We start from the raw sequence: 22,061 nt of genomic DNA on the forward strand, positions 1-22,061 counted from the left end.
ACGGCTAAGAACTTATTTAAAGGTTCAGTGTAATAAATTTAGCGGCACCTTGTGGTGAGGTTGCGGATTTTAAACCAATGGCTCACTCCACCCCTGCCCTCTCCCTTTCGAAGCACTACGGTGGCTGACACAGTGCTAAGATGTTTTCGCTTCTTTGCCGAGAGAGATGTATTTACAAAATGTGTTCTGTAAAGCAGTTTTTCCATTAAGGGCTACTAAAGAAACAAAATGGTGTATGTAGATAGAAATAGCTCATTCTTAGGTAATAAAAACATATTGCTTCATTATGTTATGTCTATATACAGCCCTGAACACATAGTTATGTATATGCTCACTGGACTTGTACATGTACTGTAGTTGCATTTCAGTAAATCGATGCTCTAAAAAATTATACACAGCACCATTAAGTATCATTCTTCCTTATGAATATAATTATGTACCTCCCAGATAACAGTGTTTTTGATAACCAAGCAGTATAGCTAAAATAGCACTTGTTTACTTGCGTCAAGATTAGTTTTATAACTATCCTGGGGCTAGTTTAAAAAAATATAAGCTCCTTTTATTTATGATTGATGCTTTTGGTATAACATTAATAAATATAGCGTTTCTCGCTACATCACATTCAAATAGTACTACACCAGTCTGAGCATTCAATCTTATGTTCTAATTTACTTTTCAGCGCTGATAATATAAGACTCATGAATGAAAATTGCAGGTCGTAAGATCCGTCGGGGGTCAGCTCCGTTTGACTTCTGTCAGGCTTTATTCAGAATCTCGTGGCTCTGAGTGAAGGAACAGAAGTGTATCTGATGAATTATTTGTGAGTGCTATTTTTAGATCCGAGTTTTTCACTCCACGAGTGTGGCATCGCACCAAACAGTGATTAGCCTTTAATGAATCCTTCTAGTGACTGTGAGCTGGCATGTCTATCTAGGAAAAAGTGTTTGAACAGACCGGCTCTGTCTCTCTGTTGTTTAATAAAGTCATTAGGGGCCTTTGTGTGAGAAGTTTCATGGAGGACTGTCTGTGTCCTCAGGGTGTGGACAAATCCACCGAGCTTCAGAGTGACAGTTTGTTAGTAGCCAAGATAATGAGAGCTTGCTTTTGTTCGGCATGACAACAAAACAAATTCGATACAATTCTGAATTCACATTTGCTGGGTTTGTTTTTTTCTGATATACTAGTTAAATCTAATAGATACAGAAAGCAGATATAACAGAAAAGTTTGAAGTAGAATCTTTTTGTTGTGTTGTTTTTTTGCTAAGATTGATCAGTAACTACTTTGTGATGATGGTCTGTGTGTGTAGCTTGTTTATGAGAGATGTGCTTTTTTATGCGAATCCTGTTGAAAGGAATTTGAGTCATGGTGACATGGGTCAGCCGTCAATGTCTTATAAAGCACCCTAAAAACTGTGTTGCAATATTTTTCCAACCGTTTAATATATAAAACAAGTTCATGCTTAAACAACACAATGCTAATGTTTTACCTGTATTTTAGACTTAGTACACATGTACATAATAGTTAATATGATATACAGTATATATGATATGATATATTTTCATGCATCTTTGCATTTTCTCGGTCTGCTTTTTACGCTGACTTAATGTCATTACTGAGGTTTGTTTCTATTGCAATTCATCAGACATTGGACTGGAATGGCCAGAGTACATCTAGAAATACATATTAAAGGCAAAACTAGTCTGATTTTTTTTCCGGCTGTATCAAGAGAATGTGGAATGCACATACTGAAAACAACATAACTGCACACATGCGGATATTAAAAATATTCTTTATTAAAATCACTTCCCATTTATTACTCCTGCCCTAATAGAATAAATTGATAGAATCTTATCAGATGAAACACGGTAGAAATGCAGAATTAATAATGAGCTACATTATTATTTTGTCTGAGAATTAGATAAAAACACAGCTTTAAATCTGGTTATATCCCGGTTATACTATTATAACAACTAATTACATGCAGTGGTATATGTCACATGACTGCTGAGAAATTGAATTTAAAGACAGTATCAAATTTTCTGTTATGAATATGGATACTGTAAATCTTGACCAACCCAAAAGTCAGTAGTTTTTAGAGGCCACAATGATAATTTAACAATTCATATGCAGCATACATTTCTATTCTTTATTAAATGCCAAAATATATCTATTTAGCCACAGAAAAAATAAGAAAATCTATTTACTTACGTGTATAAATTCTGTTTTATTGTTGTTTTGTTGTCAAAATAACAGAAAGGGGCTCTCTGTATATTTTTCAGACCTTCAATTGTAGTATTTGTAATATTATATATATATGTATTTAGGAAAAGTAAAAAAAAATTATGTTTTAACTCCCTCGAATTTTTATCGTATTGTCATGCTGTCAGTCTTTCACATTGTTGTTGGATGACTATATGTCACAAAAGACTGAGGTTAGTTCTAGAACATTTTGTATAAAAAGCATATAGAACATCTAAAGAAATTGAGAATCTGTTTGTTATTTCACACACATGCAGACTCTGATCCATGATGTGAATATTGACTTGAAAGTTTTTTTCTGTAAACGTTCATGTAGAAAGATATTGGTCAAAAGAGTGGTCTATGAGAAAGGCAATTTAAAGATAAATAAAACATTTTGTTGTCTATTTTATACAGCTCCTTGACGACCTGGCACTACATTTTTTGGGCATATTAGCCTTGGGCGCTCCATCAGAGTTAGTGGAGCAGATGGTCAGTGCTGAAACCGCTGCACAACAATACTTGCTTGTTTAACATTTTTCATTTTCTAGCAGTAATGTTTTAATTTAAAATCTTTAATGTGTCCCTGGCTTTGAGTGACATACACAACCGCTGGCATTTAATTTAAAAATGAAATGCCCATATGTTTCAAGATTTCATTTACAGAAACAAATATAACAAATTGCAGTCTGCATTAAGAGATTAATACCTGCCACCGGTCTTTTTTATGTTCTTTTGAAAGGAATGAACAGCTTTGTGTTCACTTCACAATTGATTTGGTTTACACACAATGGAAAACATGAAGAAATGGAATTGCAGGAACTGGACCTAAATTAGTGACTGTGAGAACAAATGAAATGAAAGCATTGGTAAACAATAGTAAATTTCCACACGAGTGGGTTGGTTAAAAATGAAAAAAAAAAAAAATGTAAAGTCAGTCTGCACAGATAAGCAGTGATTTTTATTTCAGTTTACACGTGTGTCTGCACAGATCTTATTTTTAAGACTTTTGATTAAGTTAATTTAATATAACATATTTTAAATGAATCTGTAATTCAAGTCATATTGGGCTCTCTTGTGGGCCCTGGTCCTTTGGTAGATAACCGCTGATATAATGCAAATATCATTCAGCTCTGGTTTCGATGGCCTAAACTGAAACATGCCTTTCACACATATTTTATCACAGCTTTCATGCAGCTTTCAACTTTCATAGTTCTAGAAGTCCTTGAGGTTTGATATTCCCTCACTTTTAATCTGCGGGGAGTGCAGGCTGCCTTTGAAGACATAAGGGTCTTTCTTTAGTGCTTATTGTTAATGCATATATGCATAGGGTCATAGTGTACCAATTGCAAATGCTACATCTGAAAGTAACCCACATGTTAGTTCATTTAGTTCATTTGGGATTCATTACAGCAGATAGGATTTGATAGCAAAAGATGAAGATCAGACCATGTTTCAATGAATTGCAAATTTAAATCCAAATGTTTGCTTTACTTAGACACACACACATAAAACAGATGACTTTCTCACTTTCATGAACAAATATAAAATGATTACAGTAAACACTCCTCATATTGGAAAACCCGGTGAGGTTGGGTTTCCCAGATGATTTAAATACGATTTTTATTCCCCAATTTCTTTAAATAAGAACAGTTGGAAATTTACAAAATGTGTGAATTATAATCTCTAATCCCTTCTAAACCCATTAAAGGTAACATGTATTTGTTTTCAGGAAGAAACAAACTGAAGAACCAGCAGTTTCGTCTAAACTGGGCTTGGATTTCTCTGGAGAAGCCGAGCTTCATGGTGGATGAGCAGGACAAAGTTCTTGAGGTTGTCCTCCTCCGACGAGGTTTCCTTGGAGAAACATCTTTTGTCGGTGAGTATAAAACCGCTGAATAATTCTTCCGGTCTCTTTAAATTGCCATCAGCAAGGTGCTATATTTTCCACAATGTCAATTCTCAACCTATTTTTGTTGCAAAAACAAACTATTATCCAGAAATTATTCAACCGGGCGAGAAGTCAAAAGTACACGCGTTTACAGTGAGTCATTAGCATTCTGCCGAGTCTGTCTTCGCAGCGAGAGCTGGTTTTACTTAGGCTTATCAATGGGAAGCTGTTAGAGATGTTTTTGTAAGTGCTTTGGCTTCTTTGTGAGATGAAAGCCCTGGCTCACTCTCAAGCATCAGTAGAACCCTCCCTTTTATGAGCTCGTACCTGCTTATCTTGGCCTGCACCGCGGACAGCGCAGCCCCACATGTGGTCAGTTTTTATGAAACCGAGGGTCTTTGTTCACACCGGCCGGATTTGTGGCATGTGTGAAAGAGAGAATGCGAAAGACCAAAGAGATAAACAGAGCAGAAGGCACCAAGAGAGATGGGGGAGAATGAGAAGGGGTGATGTAATTAATACCCGTCTATTCTAATGCAGGTAAATGAAGCTCCCTGTCTCTAGGGGGCGTTAGAGTAATCAAGTCTCGATGAGTCAACAAACCTCTGCTGATGAGTTCAGCTACATTGAGCTTAATGCTGTTTCATTAATTGAAATTTTGTGTTGTGTGTTTTTAAACTTTGATCATCGTCTTTTTGTGAAGCACCTTCGTCAAATGGTGTTTTATAAATCAAATTGTATTTCACTCAAGATGCACATAAGATAACAGTCAACAACCAAAATCCAGCGTTATATCCACAGTTTATATAACATTCATCACCCAAATGCAGCGAACAAACAAACACCTGAACTTCGGGAATGTATGCTCTCTCTCTCTCCTGCTTACAAGTGAAAGTGACGTCTGCGCATGCTCCTTCTCCTGCTCTCCATGCTGCCTTGTGGCCGTGCCGCATGCTTTTCCGGGAGAATTGTCCAATAAGGGACTAAGAATAGTTGTTTCAAAACAGTTTATATGTTCGAAAAAACTTTCCGAAACCTGTACGATTGCTGGGGGAGTGTATTGAGCACAAAAATACTACGTAATACTCGTTTTTTGACAAGTCGACCATGTTTAGCACAAGACGTTTAACGTTGTAAAGATGTCAGAATGCATGAAACACTGTTGCACGGCCGCTTTAAGATGCCACTTGATAAAATTCCAAGAATACAAATTGTAGGCAATGGGTGGCTGCTTTGAAGTCTAGAATAAAACATAGTTTAGATTTGTTTTGAATTCTTTTAGTCAGAACATTATTCCTGTACTCTTAACTTTTTTCCGTCGAAATCGAGACAATTTTTTAAAAAGAACAAACTTTTGAATGGAAGTGTAAATAGACGCCACAGTGTACCATATTTCTACAGTACAGACTAGGGATGGGCCAGGGAGGTCAGCTGGTTGATTTATCATCCTACTAGACGTATGGTTGACTACAGTGTGGTTCATTTTTGTTGTTTATTTTTGTTTTGCTAGCATCAGTAGCCTAATTCAGTCAGCTTTCTTACAGTCTGCTGTGTTTTAGCTGTTGGACTGTATTCACACATCTGTGATGTAAATTAATCCACCAATAAGCACCATTTAATAAAAGGAAAGATAACCAACACAAGAACTGAAGTTACTGAATACACTGACATGATGTGAGTAGGCCACATGACAACACTGTATAATTCTGCACCTATCGTAATGCCTACTGTTTTATTTCCTGTTTATGCAATTAATATCCCTGTAACATCAAAACTGTGATCGTGAGGCGATGAGATCCGCCTTCATCTGCTTCTGTACTCTTTGGATCCTGGAGTTCAGCTGCAGTCTGTGCCATAACATCACCGCAACATCCCCCCCAAACCCCTCAGCCTCCTGCCTTGCTCTTTCTCTCTTTTCTTCATATCTTACTTATGCTGCTTGTTGTGGTTGGAATGAGACCCCCTGTTGTTAGAGAAATGGAATTGAAAACCCTCTTTCTCTTGTTCTCTTTTTATTGCTCTTTCTCTTATATCTTTTAGTCAATTTCAGTTTTTTCACCGACCCCCAACTTTCTTCCCTTTTTCTTAAAAGATTTCTCTGCATGTAAAGACATGGTTGGATGAAAAGTGTGAATGTTTTTGTTCTCTTTGTAGTGAAGGGAAAATGTGTTCTATTATTAAAACGCTAAATGCAGAGTTAGCGTGTAGCTAAATGAACTGTTCATTATTTTTGATTATTTTAGATAAAAGTACTTATGTCCTGTTAATTAATCTTAATAGATAAGAAAGTAGAAAATTAGCCTGCTTTAGGAATAACTAAAAGCATTTTTTGTTTTTCATTTTGAAGTCAAAACTATTTTTCATTGTGCAATTCAAGGCTAATGTTAATCTCACTTTGAAAAAATACAGATTTTTCCATAGCTCACATGTCAAAATTTGGTGGTTTTAATGGTAAAGTGGTGGTAAAACTGTAACAAGATAATGCTAAGATTGCTAGTGCTAATGCTAAGATTGGTTGAGTTATGATATTCAATGTATTTTTCCAATTCTACTGCTTCAAAAAATCTATATTTATAATTGAATCCCTAGCTATATCTTCAATCAACAAAATGTTATTTTTGCTGTAATGTATCTCATAATGGTAACCCGCAGACATCAAGTTTAAGTGTAATAGATTGAAAGATCAGCGATCTGTCCAACATTAATCCGTAAGACTGAGGTGATTTAGTTCCTTACATCTGTTGGGGAGGTTCTGGCAGACGAATCCCTGACTGTGGCCCTGCTTGATGTCTCAGAGATCAAATGATTTCAGGCATGTTCACAGCAGGCTTTCCCACTGTGTGGAAATCCCACCACAGCTTCTTAACAACGTTACAGTAGAAATTAAGTTAGGTGTACATGATGTACTTTAGTACTACATGTTGTTTGAATTTGTTCGTACATCTCATCTTTGGAGTTTTGGAGATCTCACCCTTGGACATCCATAGGATCAATATCCCTTCATGCATGACATTGTTAATGCATAGAGATCCAAAGCTACGTGCTCGATCTTTAGAAACCTTGCGTTGAGATAATCCCTGCTTATAAATTTGATAACATGCTTCTTTGAGTCGATCCTTCTCAAACTGATGATGTATGCCAACTGGAGACTGGAGATATGAAATATGGAGAAGTTTCTTCAGATTGTGTTAAATTGTATTATTTGTGGTGTTTTAAAGGAATTGGAACTTTGGATGGCAGTGCTGAGAAGGGGAAGGATTTTCAAGGGAAATCTCAGAAGCAGGTGCAGTTTAACCCCGGCCAGACCACAGCCACATGGACAGTGAGGGTTCTCTCAGACGGGAAATATGAGCAGTCAGAGAATTTCCAGATTATCCTCACTGAGCCGGTTATGGGCGCTCTGGAGTTTCCAGCAACAGCCATGGTTGAGATAGTGGATCCAGGAGATGGTAAGTCAAAAAACAAGCTGATCTATTATTTCTGAACCCATGAACAGTGTAACTTCTTACTTTGGACTCTTTTAATATGCCTCGAAGTATTCATTTACTTTTCACTTTCTCTTAATTGAGCAACAATTTAGGGTTCTATTCTTTAACATTAGTTAAAGGTCAAATTATTTGGAGGATCTACAAATGCAATATAATATACAATACTCGGTCTTCAGAGGTGTATGAAGATCTTACATAATAAAGCGTTATGTTTTTATTGCCTTAGAATGAGCAATTTCTATCTACATACATCACGGGTCCCACATTGAATTCACCATGTTGTTTCTATAGCTAATCGGACAAACTGCTCTACAGATCATGACATCACCTTTGTTCAGTGTCAGCCACCGTAGTGCTTTGAAGGGGAGGGGTGGAGTGAGCCATTGCTTGTAATGCTCAACCTCACCACTAGATGCTAAATGTCATACACTGGACATTAAGGGGATAGTTCGCCAAAATATGAGGACTCTGTGAATTTTGTGAAATAAAAAAAAATATTTTATGATGTTTGAAAACCTGTATATGACTCTTCTGTATATGACTTTCTTCTGTGAAACACAAAAGAAGATATTTTGATATATCTCAGTTGTTTTGTGTTTATACAATGGAAGTCAATGGGGGCCAATGTAGTCGTTTGCCAACATTCTTCCAAAAAATATTTGTACGTGTGTGTTCTCCAGAAGAAACAAACTCATACAGGTATTGAATGACACAATTTGGGTCTCTTTAATGCATAAAGTAACGTGAACTCTACAGTAACAATACAGTATATTTATTCATCTTTTTTTAATGTTGGTCAATACAATTGTTCATTGTGCATTCATGTCAGTTCATTGCGCAGCATATTATTAACTCAAAGGTACAAATTGGTAGCAAATGTGTTCATATTAATAGCTAAATGGTCCAAACAGCATATGACCTTTTTAAAAGTACCGTCCCAGTGACAACTTTTGAATGCATGAACTATTAACAGATACAACTTTAAGATGTAAGTAAAGAAAATTAAGATGTAACTCACATTGATGAATGCTGTTGAAGTATTCTTCTCTGTTCATGTAAACTAATGCAGTTAACTAAACAGAAAAGGTCTTGATTCTAAAGTGTTAGCCTGCATTACCTGTTGAATTACATCACTTTGACTTAATGCATACAAGCTCTTCAAATACGTTTTTGCAGCTGGGCCACTAATGAAACAGCGTTTCCCAGGGCCCAATGATTCAGCTACTTTAATTTCCCTCGACTCGTCACAGAGCCCAGGACACTTGTCCAACCCCCACCCCCAGATTTATGCAATGGCTATACAGGATCACACCCCTTTTCAAGCACATTTAATACCTTAAAAAGAACCAAACCTCAGTGCATCCGCCATTCATTATCCTGAAACCATTTACCACTAATGAAAAAAAATTGCTTCAAACATCTCATGCTATATATATATACAAATATATATATACTGTTTTTAATATTATTTTTGGATGTTGCAATAGAGCATTCGCCTTATCTACACATTGCAGGTGTTCTTCCTGCTTTCAGTGGACCTCAATTATAGCATTTCATATCTCTTCCTACCTGCGAGCTTTTAGCGTCCACCCGCCCCCGCATATCAACGGCCTTTCTTTTCATCCACTCACGGCGCCTTGTCGATAAATGTAAATTACCGTCAGTGGGCGTTCGAGAGAGGTTTGACATATCTGCTGTGATTCCCTCTGTAATTAAAGAGTTTTACGTATGAAAGTTAGACGCATAGATTTTGAGGGGGTCAGCTCGAGAGGGAGCGTTTCGACAGCCGGGATGTCTAATGAGAGTCGCAGATAAACCTGTCATCCCAAACTTTTTTCCCCAAAAGACCGGACGTTTTATCTCGGAGCGGCTCTTGTTACAAAATATGGCTGTTGATCAAACTTCTGCGGTCTCATACCGGCTGCTTTGAGTTTCCTAGCCGTGAGCTCTGGCAGTATTATTCGACCGTTCATCATCAAGAGTATCTCATATTCTCACAATTATGAGCGCGTTTAGATGTGCGCCGTGAATAACCGCCGTGAGGCTTACTTTGTTTTACGCTGTGTGTTTTGGTCTTTATCTCCTCTATGGGGTCCCCAGATAATTAAAAATTTCATCCATCACACCAAACGCGGCGATAGTTTCCATCTGAATGTGTCTGAAGCACGCTATCTCTCCACAAGTTATTTCGCCACACAAAAAAATCTCCTCCGCTTCCCCTGTGAGCTAATTATCGGTCTTACGACGGGATTTGTTTGCCGAAGCTGAAGTCTCACGGGAAGCTTAGCGTGACGGCGAGTAGCTGCTCTTTCAGTGGCGAGGGGGAGAGGGATGTTCGGGAAGCGAGACATGGCCGGTCTGTACTGCCATCCAGTTTTTTTTCAGGTTAATTATCCTTTTAGCGTTCACGGGGGTGAGGCAGCTCGAGGTCAGCATCCTCACCGCAGAGCCGCCATCCTGCATTAATATTTGAACGTGAGAGGGAGGTAGTTGTCTTCCCTCATGGCCCTTCGGAGACCTGTGTGACCTAGTTGCCACAGAGCCGCTCGCACATGATGGCTTACACGGACCCGCAGGCGCAGACAAACGCCACATCCGGAGCTACATCTGCGATGATGTGACAAGCTTTCTGCATTGCAGCCAGAACCTTTCAGTGCGGATTAGTGTGAAGAGCAGTACCGGAAAGAGGGAGAATAAGATGCTTACTTTAATTTGACTTTAATGTTCTAGGCTGTAAAAGGGTTTGACAGTGATTTTCTTTCTCTGTTGGAAATGTGAAATTTAAAAAGGTGTTTTGAAAAGTTGTCGTTTTATAAAAATATTATTGCGATCATTGACATTTTGATGATTTACTTAACTGGTCTTTTTTCATAAGATGGTAATCATTTTGATATATTTAAGCATCAACCCATAAAGTGATAGTTCAGCCAAAAAATGAAAGTTTTTTCTCTTTAATAACACACCCTCAAGTTGTTCCAAAACTGTTTAAAATTTTAGTTCTGTTGAACACAACAGAAGATATTTTGAAGAATGTGGGAAACTTAACAGTTTTGGGGCACCATTTACTACCAGTTTTTTCCTGCCATGGAAGTCTATAGTGCCCCATATCCGTTTGGCTAAAAACATTCTTCCAAATATCTTTCTTTGTGCTCAGCAGAACAACAAATGTAGTACAGGTTTGGAACAACTTGAGGATGATTAAATGATGACAGAATTTACATTTGGGGGAGAACTGTTCTTTTAAGTGTGTTAAGTGAAAGTTCCACACTTCATATTTCACTTCATATCTTAAAGGACTCTTCTTTCTCTTGGAATTGTCAAACTCACACTATTTGTATAGAATACACAAAATGTTTAGAATAGTGCCAAAATTTGCAATTTGGGAACATCTTGGTTCAGTTTTAATAAATATCATCGTTGTTTGAACAGAATTTAGAAAACATCAACTAACTGTCATATAGCTGAATGTAGTCAATGAAACGTCAACATAAAGTTGCGTAGCAAATCCTGGTTTTGATTCTTACAAAACATGGTCAGTTATTTATTTATTACAAACACACCATTGTTTGTGTCTTAAGGGCTCCAAGAGTCATTCTTTTATCTTAGGAGAACTTTCTTTGTCTGTGGAACATTCAGATACCAGTGGACAAGGTTTTGGCCAGAATCTCTTATTCTCTCCGTGAAATCAAGTGATAAAAAGATGGCCGAATAATGTGGAGGATGGCAAAGTATATGATATTAAATATAAAGACTGCTGTTGACTTTAAGGTTTGAATGTGCAATGATCAGGACATCCGTGGCAACGTTTTTGGTCTTTTTAACGTATATATAGGGGCTCTAGACTAGTGAAAACATTCTGGCTTTGCCCAAACCTCTCTGAATTCTAATAAGGCCATCTTTTGTTGAAATATTGAAAAGCGACACAAATAAAATAAAGGTTGAATCAGCAAAGAGTCATTTTTAGGGTAAATCTCTCAGTAGTATTGGAGATGAATTTATTTTAATCTTAGCCTCAGATATAGAAAAAGACCAGTCTTGCATTTTTATTGCCAAAAAGGCTGTTGCAAAAAATGCTTCACACATTTCTTGAAACACCTGTATAATCAATGTTTTTGTGTCTGTAAAATATTCAGTGTTTACTACATCTGAATGGAGGAAAACTTTGGACATGAAAAAGAAAAAAATACTTAATTTCTGTGCTGATGGCAGCAGAACAGAATAATATCCATAAAGCAAACAAACTTGGGCTTTGTTGCAGCATAAGCTACAATATACCAATATTGTAATAACAACAGTTTTTTGTTGTTTTGTGAACTAGTTCTCGTTCTTTTCTGTGGTGCTTATTATGTTGGTAACGTTTACTGTCATGTAGCATCAATGTTTTAGTGGATATTTAGCTGATGTAAATTTTGAGCCTGTTTCATATATTATACAATATATTGGTATCTTGCAAATAAACAAAAACTGTACAAATGTTTACATATATTTTTTAATATTTTCCAGTTGTCACTGTCAGAAAATTCAAGAAATTTGTGTGGCACAGGGAAAGTGGGAGGAAGGGATGATGGGTGGCTACTTAACGATCAAATGTACACTTCTGAAGTTTCGGACGACTCATATTTGGTAACTGTAAATGTTTGCTGTTGATTTGAGCTCAGTGTTATGCCAGGACCTTGACTTGATATGTGAAAATATTTTTTTATTTTTTGTTAGTACCATCCATTAAAAAATAATAATGTGATTTTCATAATCAGCATGTTAAACTTCAAAAAGAAAATTAAATTAAAGCGATAATTTTTTTTACGTTGTGTAATGTACAACTTTTTAATTCTAATACTCAAAATGTCTTTATACAACATATGCACCAAATAATGATTTTTTTAAATTGACAGAAAACCAATGTTATATATAAATTGATATAGTTAAGCCAAACCCCTAGCCCCACCCATTCTTTCATTACTCCTCCTCTGAACTCTCTCTGAGAATTCTAATGTGTCAAACTGCTTTGTTATCTTCATTATCTCTTCTCCCTCTGTGCCAAATGACCACCTGAGAGGAGATGTTTGCTAAGTATCACATATATCTGCAACAAAGTATCTGGGACAGGACAGGCCAAGCAACAAGAGATCTGTTGCTTTTGTTTTTTTCCTTATTGGTCCCCTTGCGTCCGTCCCCACTTGCGATTTCAGAAAGTGTCACCAAGTGTCTTTTCATAGACTGTTCCCTCTCGGGCTAAAGCCTTCTTTCTCCATCAGTTCCGTGCGCTATAAAAATCTTTAAGATGTTGCCTCAATCCTGACCTACGGTATTTGAAAATAGCAATGTCTCCCATGCAGCCAGACGATTTTCTGTGCAGCAAAGCTCAACGCACAACAGGCACGGACAGATATCGACACTAAATGGTCCAAAGACCGCTAAGAACCTAATATAAAGCATTCGATTTGAAAAGTCAATTTTTTCATCAAAAAGTGTGTTTTGCCGTTTGTGTAAGATAAATGTGTATAACATGCCCCGTATGGACTCTTGTGATGTGAAATAATTATATATTAAGGAATCAATTCGCCCTCCTGTGGTGCTATAAACCCCTGCAGTAATAGACCTTCTCGCAGGGTGCCTTTAAATCTCTCTGTGAATGATATATCATACCACCATGGGAACAGAGCTTTTAAAGCTGAGCTATATCTTCTTTTCTCTTCGACAGAATCCACAGTCTTCTTTCCTCAGACCAGCTTTGCTGTCGAAGAGGATATCGGAGAACTTCTGATCCCCGTGCACAGGAGGGGAGATGTCAGTGAGGACCTTATGGTTGTCTGTCACACCCAGCAAGGTGCAACATATACATATGCATTTTTATGTTCTAGTAAATCATTTAAATTGGTTTGAGAATGTAAATATATTCCATGTAAATGTCCTTTCTACTGTGTGTCTGGCTTCAGGGACCGCCACCGGGACCGTTCCCACCTCAGTCCTGTCATACTCTGACTACATCTCCCGTCCAGAGGAGCAGGCCAGCATCCTGCGCTTCGATAAGGACGAGATGGAGAAGCAATGCCGCGTGGTGATCATTGACGACTCGCTGTACGAAGGAGAAGAGAGTTTCAACCTCACTCTTAGCATGCCTGTGGGAGGTCGTCTGGGAGGGGAACAGCACACCACACGTGTCCACATACTGCCAGACCTGGATGACGGTAAGGACATTTTTTAAACAATCTTATCCTTACAGTTTGGTTGATAGAAAACATTAAAGTGGAAACTTTACAGCAGGGCATAGATTGCGTTTCAATTTAGCTTAGCTTACACCCAGCCAACAGGGAACATTCTGAGTATGATCTCTCAAACTTATCAAAAACATTCTTGCAGCAACGTTATCGGACTGTGTCTGTTCCAGACGTTCCAGAAACGTTTGCATAAAGACATTTTCTTGCATAGTTAGTGGGACATTTTAAAAATATTACATCATACTCATGACTGTAAATCAACTTAAAGTGATAGTTCACCCTAAAATACAAATTCTCATCCTCGTCTGAACAGCACTGGCACCCATTCACTTCTATTGTATGGACACAAAATCAATGCAAGTGAATGGGTGCCGATTAACAGTATCTTAAAAATAATATTTTGTGTTTTGTAGAAGGAAGAAAGTCATACAGGTTTGAAATGACAAAAGGAAAAGTAAAGGATTCTACATAAACAAAAATCAGGGGAATCACTTTAAGTACCATCATTTGTGTATTCCATGACTTTCTGCTGACCTAAACTTGTGAATCAAACAAACTAATGACATATTTACTGCACTCAAATATTACAATTATAATAAAGCATTAATTACAATACAATTAGTTTCATATTAATTGAACATTAAGTATTATTATTATTACAGTCTAAAGAAAGAATCTAACAGCTACAATCAGTTCGTCTACGACCATGGTTAAACTTTAAATGAAAAAAAGACAGATGTACAGCTGTGCTCTTGGAGCTCGTGTGATTTGGCAGGGTTGGCAGATCTGCGTAACAAAACCAGCCCACTGGCCAATCAAAATGAGCCCAAAAGTAGACCAGTGACCACATCCTAAAAACCCAAACCCAAAATACGCCACTCCTATAACTAAAATACATCATTTACAGTATCTGTTATGAATTAGACAATTTTTTTTTGAAAATCATTGTATAGTAGACAGCTACTGAACCAAATCCTTCCACCTGTAACCCGCGGAATAAGAATAACCCACATCAACAGTTTAAAAGTAGATCGAAGGAATACCACAGACTTGGCAACCCTGCATGTGAAGTAGAGCACAAGTTCCCTTAACAAAAAAAACAGCATACGCACCACTATAAAGTTTCATATGTTTTTGATTATTTATGTGAACATCTGGCTACATAAATGTTTTATACCGTTTGGATTTGCATAATTGTACACACTTGAGAGGAGAGAGTTTGGAGTGATGTATTCACCATGTTTTCACTGCACGTCTCTTTTAAATTCCATAAAGAACCTTTATTTGTCCCCCGTACTTCTCTATCATTTCTTTTACTTTGACATGCAGAATTGCATTATTGTCATGCTTGTGATGCTGGGAGGTAAAGAAAAGTTTAAAGCGAGAGAATACACTCAACCCCTCGCTCCACTCATGTGCTCTTATGTGGCACGTGGGATTGAGGTTGGCTTGCTTTGCTATATTGTCCTTAGCAATTCAAATCTTCAATGCGAAAAAAAGGGTTTCTAGGGTAGACATCCAGTTCGGTCTGCGAACCACACAAAGCAGAGGTATTCAGTTCATATCATGCATACGCAGATATGTATTTGTTAGCCGAACACACAGCGCTATATACAGAGCCGTTATCTCTGCAGAATTTCCGCGTCTCATGCACATTCAGCAGGCAGCGGATGAACCCAGAATAGACACAATGAGCATGTAAATGTGCGACACTGAAGTTCTGAGTCGGCGCAGGAGTGTCTTTTCACCTCGGGCCTTGGGAGGGCAAGGTTGAGTTATTCTTAAGTCTTCTTTCCTCAAAGCAAGACAATTAATTATTCTGCGACGGAAAGCGAACAGATTTCTGTTCTTTTATCTCTATTTTGCTGTCACTATGCGGCCTCTAAAAGTTTGGCGAAGGAAAATAGAAGCTGCTGGCTTAGCCTACCTCAGACTGAAAGCGTGAAATTGCGCTCGGGAAAAAAACGAAAAGAGAAGGTCTGTCCTCGGCTTGTGTGACTGGAAGAAGATACGTGCACGTATATGTACGTACCGTTTTGTGTGTGCCAACCCTTGCTATATGTGGATTAGTGGTAAATCCCATCACACGAGCACACAAAGCTTAAGGGTATTTTTTTATAAAGTTAACTGTGTCGTATTATGTATATCTGAAATAGCGTTTCTAAATGCATAAGTAATATTTTTTTCTGTGTTGTAGGGACTAACTGTGTATGTGTGTGTGTGTGGAGAGTGCCCGTAAACAATATATACAAGAGTGTGTGTGCGTGCGTCCATGTGTGTATGTTAAAACGCAGACCTGTTTCTGTACACTTTGTTTTAACACATCTTTCTGAGTTCTTCCTCTCTTTCTTACACACAACAATACACCTCAGGCTTCAGTACTGATGTAAATCCTTTTGTCTGTGAAACAATATCCTGAGGGTAATAGATCGTATCTCCATCTTTCTGAGCCTGTTATCAGTCAACCACCCAAACATCTATCAGAAACATGCATTACAAAAACTCGAATGATTGTGCGGTTTCAGGTGCTTAACCCATTGCAAGTATTTACACACACCGCAAAAGGAAATACCTTCCAAGGCCCTTAAGGCTTAAAATGCCTCAAAAACTATGGATGGATCCATGGTTAATTTCTACAGGGATTATTTAATTTGGAACATGAAAACAAGTGCAAGTTTGGAACAACTTGCGGGTAGTAAGTAGTAAATTATAACAGAAATTTCATTTTTGGGTCAACTGTTCCTTTAAATGGATTAACATTACGGTATAACTCTAAGTAAAGGAAAGAACCATTTCCAAAAGATGAGACACAACAAAGAAGACAGACAGAGAGAGGGAGAGCGTGTGTGTGCATGTGTGTGTGTGCATGTGTGTGTATAAGAAAGACGTTTGTAGGTAAACAGACAAAGGTTGACCCCTTCTGGCAATAAAGGAGTGATGGTATCTCACAATGCCGGAGAGAAGATTTCGGCAAGCATGGAAGGAAGGTCAAGCCTGCGGGCTCGTAGTCCTTGAAAACTCAATTTTCTTCAACCAGTTTTATGTGAGTGGTGCTTGAGTTTGTGTGCTCAACACGAGTAATGGCGTGACAGCGAATGAACAAATTTGCGATCAACCACGCAAACTACAAATAAACAATAAATTAACAGAACACGTCACCTTAGGGCTGTCAAAGAACATCTATGATGAAATTAAACATGAAGTCTCCACATTCTCTTGCTTAAGAGAGTTAATGAACTGGATAGAAATGAACACGGACTGTATGTGATAAAGTGAAAAAAGTGTTATGGTTGATTTGTGAGTCAGTTGAACAGGATAACAGATGACCTAATGCTGGACAAGATGATATGACAATGTTTTCTGCTCTGCATTGTTTGTCTGACAGTTTAAGCTCTGCATGGAGGTGGAGCTGAAGAAAAGAAACATGCTGTACGTGTTTGTTTGATGGAAGCATATCTACGGAGACACCTGTCTGTGCTTTGAAATTAATCCCTGACAGCGCGAGCGTCTTTCTGACAGATGTTCACTGTCAAAGAATGTGCCAATGTTTATGTCGAGAGCTACTCAAATATTAGCACAACACAGACTACATAAACATTCGCTTTGTTCCAAAACCTAATAAGCTGCCCGTGGAGACCTAATTTAGGCGAACAATAACTATAAAAATAAATAACTATATTAGCATCCACACCAACAGAAGATAATGTTATGTATATTACTAGATTGCGTCCTGCAGTTGATTGGCTGTCAACGTTTTATTATTTATCAGTTATGGCTCGAAAGTTCTCTGTATCTTTATTGTTAGTTAACGTGAGGGCTCCGCTTATCTCAAACAATTTTTTAAACATAATATTTATAGTTATCCTCCTTGGTGTAAACGGGCTGTAAACCCACTTTGTGTAGATACTTTGCCGAGAAAGCTTTCCCAGAATGCACAGCATGGCTTAATTTGATTTAATTCAGATATATTTGCATGAAAATGCACGTTACTGTATATTCATTTATTACTGTTATAGTAAAATTAACAATGGTTTTGTCATAATATAAGTAAAGTAACCATGTTTTTTGGAAGAACGTCGCCCACTCCGGGCCTGAATTAGAGTAAATGTTCGCTCTATGCCTATAATATGACAAGACATTTTATATTTTGTTTATATTGACGTCTATTTATACGGTATTCATATTTTATTGGATATTAATTGTATTCAATTTAACAAAAAATATTCTTAATGGTTAGTTGGGGAGGTCTACTGGAAGTTTAGTTTGGGCCACATAACCTTGTTGCCGCTGAAACCGTCTTTAGTAAGACGTGGTAGAATTGGTAGAACTGTGGAAATAAAAATATGGTTTCTATGGTTAAACCATGGTTCATTTACATATGGCGTTAATGATCATTAGCATGATTTCTGAGAAGGTAGCCATATTAAGCAGAACCAACCCACCAGGGGTTTTCAACAACCTACTTCAACACAACCCTGACTATGAATAAGTATTACATTTAAACAACATGCATAAATTCATCCCCTCACCCATTAGTTTTCAGAGGTACATGTAAGAAATTGGTGTGAAGATGCAAGTCAAACCCAGCAGACCGTTAAGACCTCCATGCTAAGCAGAAATGGTATTTTATCAGTCAGCACCATTAAAAGCATCAGAGACGCAGCTGCTTGTAGAACTGCTGCGTGCTGTTTCCTGTGCTTTCATTCTAGAGTGGAATGTAGACTACACACGGATATTGGCCACATATATCTGTCAGTAATAAACAAGTGATTGCTGACAGAGCCTTGGGGCATTAAGGCTGCCTCTGCACTAGTAAAGCACCTCTGTCCCTTAAGAAGAAATCAATACTTAAGTTTAAGGTGCAGATAGTTAGCCAGTCTTTTGACCTTGAGTTTGTTTTGAAAATAGTTGACATAAGTTAAAGGGATAGTTCCGCTAAAAATGAAAAATCATAGATTTTTTTCTCACCCTCGTGTCTTGCCAAACCTGTATTACTTTCTGTCTTGAAATAAAATATTTTGAAGAACGTCGGTAACCGGACAACACTGGCCCCCATTGATTTGCATTGTATAGACACAAAACCACAGAGACATTTCTCAAAATATCTCCTTCTTTGTTTCACAGAAAAAAGAGTCATATACAAGTTTTGAATGACATGAGGGTGAATAAATGATGACATCATTTTTATTTTCGCTTGAACTATCCATTTAAAATAGTAAATATTGGATTTAATAATACTGTATAGTTGCTGTGTATTTTGGGGATACATTTTGTAGGTTTTTACTATTTTCTTACAACCATGGATGTTGTCTTGTCAAACTGTATTTAGGCTAGTATTTTTTCATTTGTTTACAACTACTTCACATTTTTCAAATATGGTGTCTGACTGGGCATAGCACTGTTTTGATGAAACATTTATTTGTCAGCAGTAATTTCTAACCTTTTTAACTGTAAAAACAGCGACAGCTCTGATGAAGAAGACTGTCTACGGCGGAAATCTGAATGCGTCAGTCCTTCTGTTCCCGCTTAGTTTCTTGAAAGCTGTTTCGTAAAGCTCTCTAAACTGAGTAAACCCGTCTGCACCCCATGCTACCAACACACACACACCGGCAAGTTCAAACACGAATTTTCAGAACTGTAGAACACAGGCTTTTATCCATCACCTGAAGCTTTAAACAAAACCGTCTGTCTTTTGCCGGAAACAAAGAAGGCTTCCGGAAATAGAAATGACATGCTGGGGTTTTGATAGGAACAGGACATCTCAGAGCGAGTAACCACAAATATTTGCCAAATAAAATGGAGACTTTGAAAGAGCACATGCTATTTTGATAATTAAAGTCTGGATCTGAAGGTGTAGTTGATTGTTGTTTGTTCATCTATCCGTAACTGGACACTAATATGGATGATCCCCAGGTGTTTGTATTTATACAGACTTGTTAATTAGGATGTTTGGCTATTTTGTACTTTTCATGTACGATGTTTCTGACATTAAATCTTTCTACGTTTTTTCTCTCTGGTAAGATCCAGATGTTGTCTCTCATGTGCTTTATAGATGAATCTTACCACATTAGCCTCTCTGAATATGGTAATGCTTGGATGATTCATCGTAATTCACATATGCTGTTTCCGCTGTGAAGAGGTGAAAAAATGGCCATGCTTGATGCTTCTAATATTTTTATAAGTATACAGAATGAGATTTCACCCGGAGCGGCTTTACTCTTCAACTCTACCCTTTGTCTTATGTGGCACTAAATATTTTACTGTGGTAAGTTCTTTTTAATGCCTCAACTCGTTTCTAACACCGGGATCATTTTTGAACTATGAACTCTTATGAGCGATAAACCTTTCCGAAAGCAGTGTTTTAAATGGGCAAGTTCTTGTAAAATGTACAGAAACGATGAAGTTTTGCATACTTTTTGTCACTTTTATCCATCAAGTTATCAACAGACAAGAGCTGGGTTTGAACGTACATCTCTCATATAACGAGAACCACAGCTTTGTGCCTGGAGTGAGTGCATTAACAGCTGGACCACACATTTTTTGTCATTTTATGTAACAGCCACACTCACAGTTTTGAAGGGGAAAGTTACATTGGTATTTATATCTCGACTGCTTCTGTAGATGAACCCTTTCAAATGAAGCCGTGCAGTCTGGCCTTTTGTGCTGGAAGAAAGTGCTTTAAACCGAAAGGTTATAGACATTTTTTGTAAGTGATTTCTTCTAGATGTGAGATGTGACAAACCTCTCGCGGGGACCTCTGCTTCTAGACGCCGCGGGTGAGAAAACAGAAACCTGGATGCAAGGTGTCGCTTTGTTGTCATGGAGACCGTTGTGCAGGGTTTAGTGCTGGTGGCTGAAAACAGTTGGTTATTAAATACTGATTTTAGATACACATGTACCACTTGGTAAAATTAGATTTACTTGCTACACAAGAGAATTTGCACAGGGGTATTTCTCAGACATTAGTATTGAAAACATAGCAGGAAGATTTTCGGTTGGCACAAAACAGAGCATCAGAATCACTTTTATACCCAAGTGCGTTAACACATACAAGGAATTTGCTTTGGTGTATTCATGCATAACAATGACATTATCGAAATACGAAAAATACTTTTAATAAGAAAAAAGCTATGAGCTATGACTATAGAGATAGGATAGAGGGGTAAAAGGTGTAAGGCTTGTAGTGGGTTCGGATTTAATGTGTAATTTTTTCGGAGGATCTATTGACAGAAATGCAAAATAATATACCTAATTTATCTTTAGAGGTGTATGAAGATCTTACATAATGAAGCGTAATGTTTTTATTATCTTAGAATGAGCTATTCCTATGTACTTGCATGTAATTCATCATGTTGTTTCTACAGTAGCCCTAAACAGACAGCACTACAAAGCATGTTTCATAAATAAGTTATCTCCGCTAGCAAAGAAGCCAAAATGTACATTCTTAAGCACATTGAGTCCGAAATTTGCTGCCGAAATTTCCGTGTGTTAAAAAACAAGTACGTCCCCACATTGTGTCTATCACATTTACACACTGCCTCCGATATTTTCGTCCGACATAAAAAATTCAGACCGGGTTCGATTTTCTGCGCTTTGGCATCCTTAGCAAGCAATTTGAGTGGCCTTTTATAACAAAAGGAGAGACAAATATGAAAAAACGCATACAAAAATTTTGGTCTTTATGTGGAAAGACCTTAAGTTCTGTGTCAGCCATCGTAGTGCGTTGAAAAGACAATTCGCTGGACCTGTAACACACATATTTAAATTTCGTTACTACTCTACTCAAGTATGTCCATTTAACTATTGTGTTTTTTCCCCAAAGCTCCTGTGTTCTACTTTGACAACCAGCATTATCATGTCGACGAAAGCGATGGGTTTGTTGAGCTACGTGTGTGGAGGACAGGGACAGATCTCTCGAAAACAGCTACAGTCACTGTGAGATCCCGCAAAACAGACCCTGTATCCGCAGAAGGTGAGAAATCCCATCAGCTTTTCCCAATATAACATTTTATTACAACATTTCTACATGAAGTTCTTAAGGTTAAGTGGCATATTAAAAAAATTACAACAAATCGAACACACATTATAAATAGACTATGTAAATCACATAAACTGTACAAAATGGAAATATGAATCTACTAGATTGGCATTATTGCTTCTTTTCACTCAGTCCTTGAACGGCAATGACGCACGGTATCAAAAGCACAGCTCAGAGCACAGCTCCG

The 22,061-nt window shown here is 37.6% G+C and overlaps 1 protein-coding gene across 1 annotated transcript in view; it reads left to right on the top strand.

Annotated features, from left to right (window-relative positions):
* Positions 1-22,061, top strand: part of frem2a (FRAS1 related extracellular matrix 2a) — a 48,231-nt gene that overhangs the window by 13,212 nt on the left and 12,958 nt on the right. The window contains exons 3-7 of the mRNA XM_056736474.1: positions 3,972-4,118; positions 7,349-7,579; positions 13,320-13,445; positions 13,555-13,806; positions 21,659-21,808. Coding sequence (XP_056592452.1) covers positions 3,972-4,118; positions 7,349-7,579; positions 13,320-13,445; positions 13,555-13,806; positions 21,659-21,808 — 906 coding nt within the window. The remainder of the gene's footprint in view (positions 1-3,971; positions 4,119-7,348; positions 7,580-13,319; positions 13,446-13,554; positions 13,807-21,658; positions 21,809-22,061) is intronic.

The sequence above is a fragment of the Triplophysa dalaica genome, chromosome 22 (assembly GCF_015846415.1).
Source record: "Triplophysa dalaica isolate WHDGS20190420 chromosome 22, ASM1584641v1, whole genome shotgun sequence".
Taxonomy (NCBI): domain Eukaryota; kingdom Metazoa; phylum Chordata; class Actinopteri; order Cypriniformes; family Nemacheilidae; genus Triplophysa; species Triplophysa dalaica.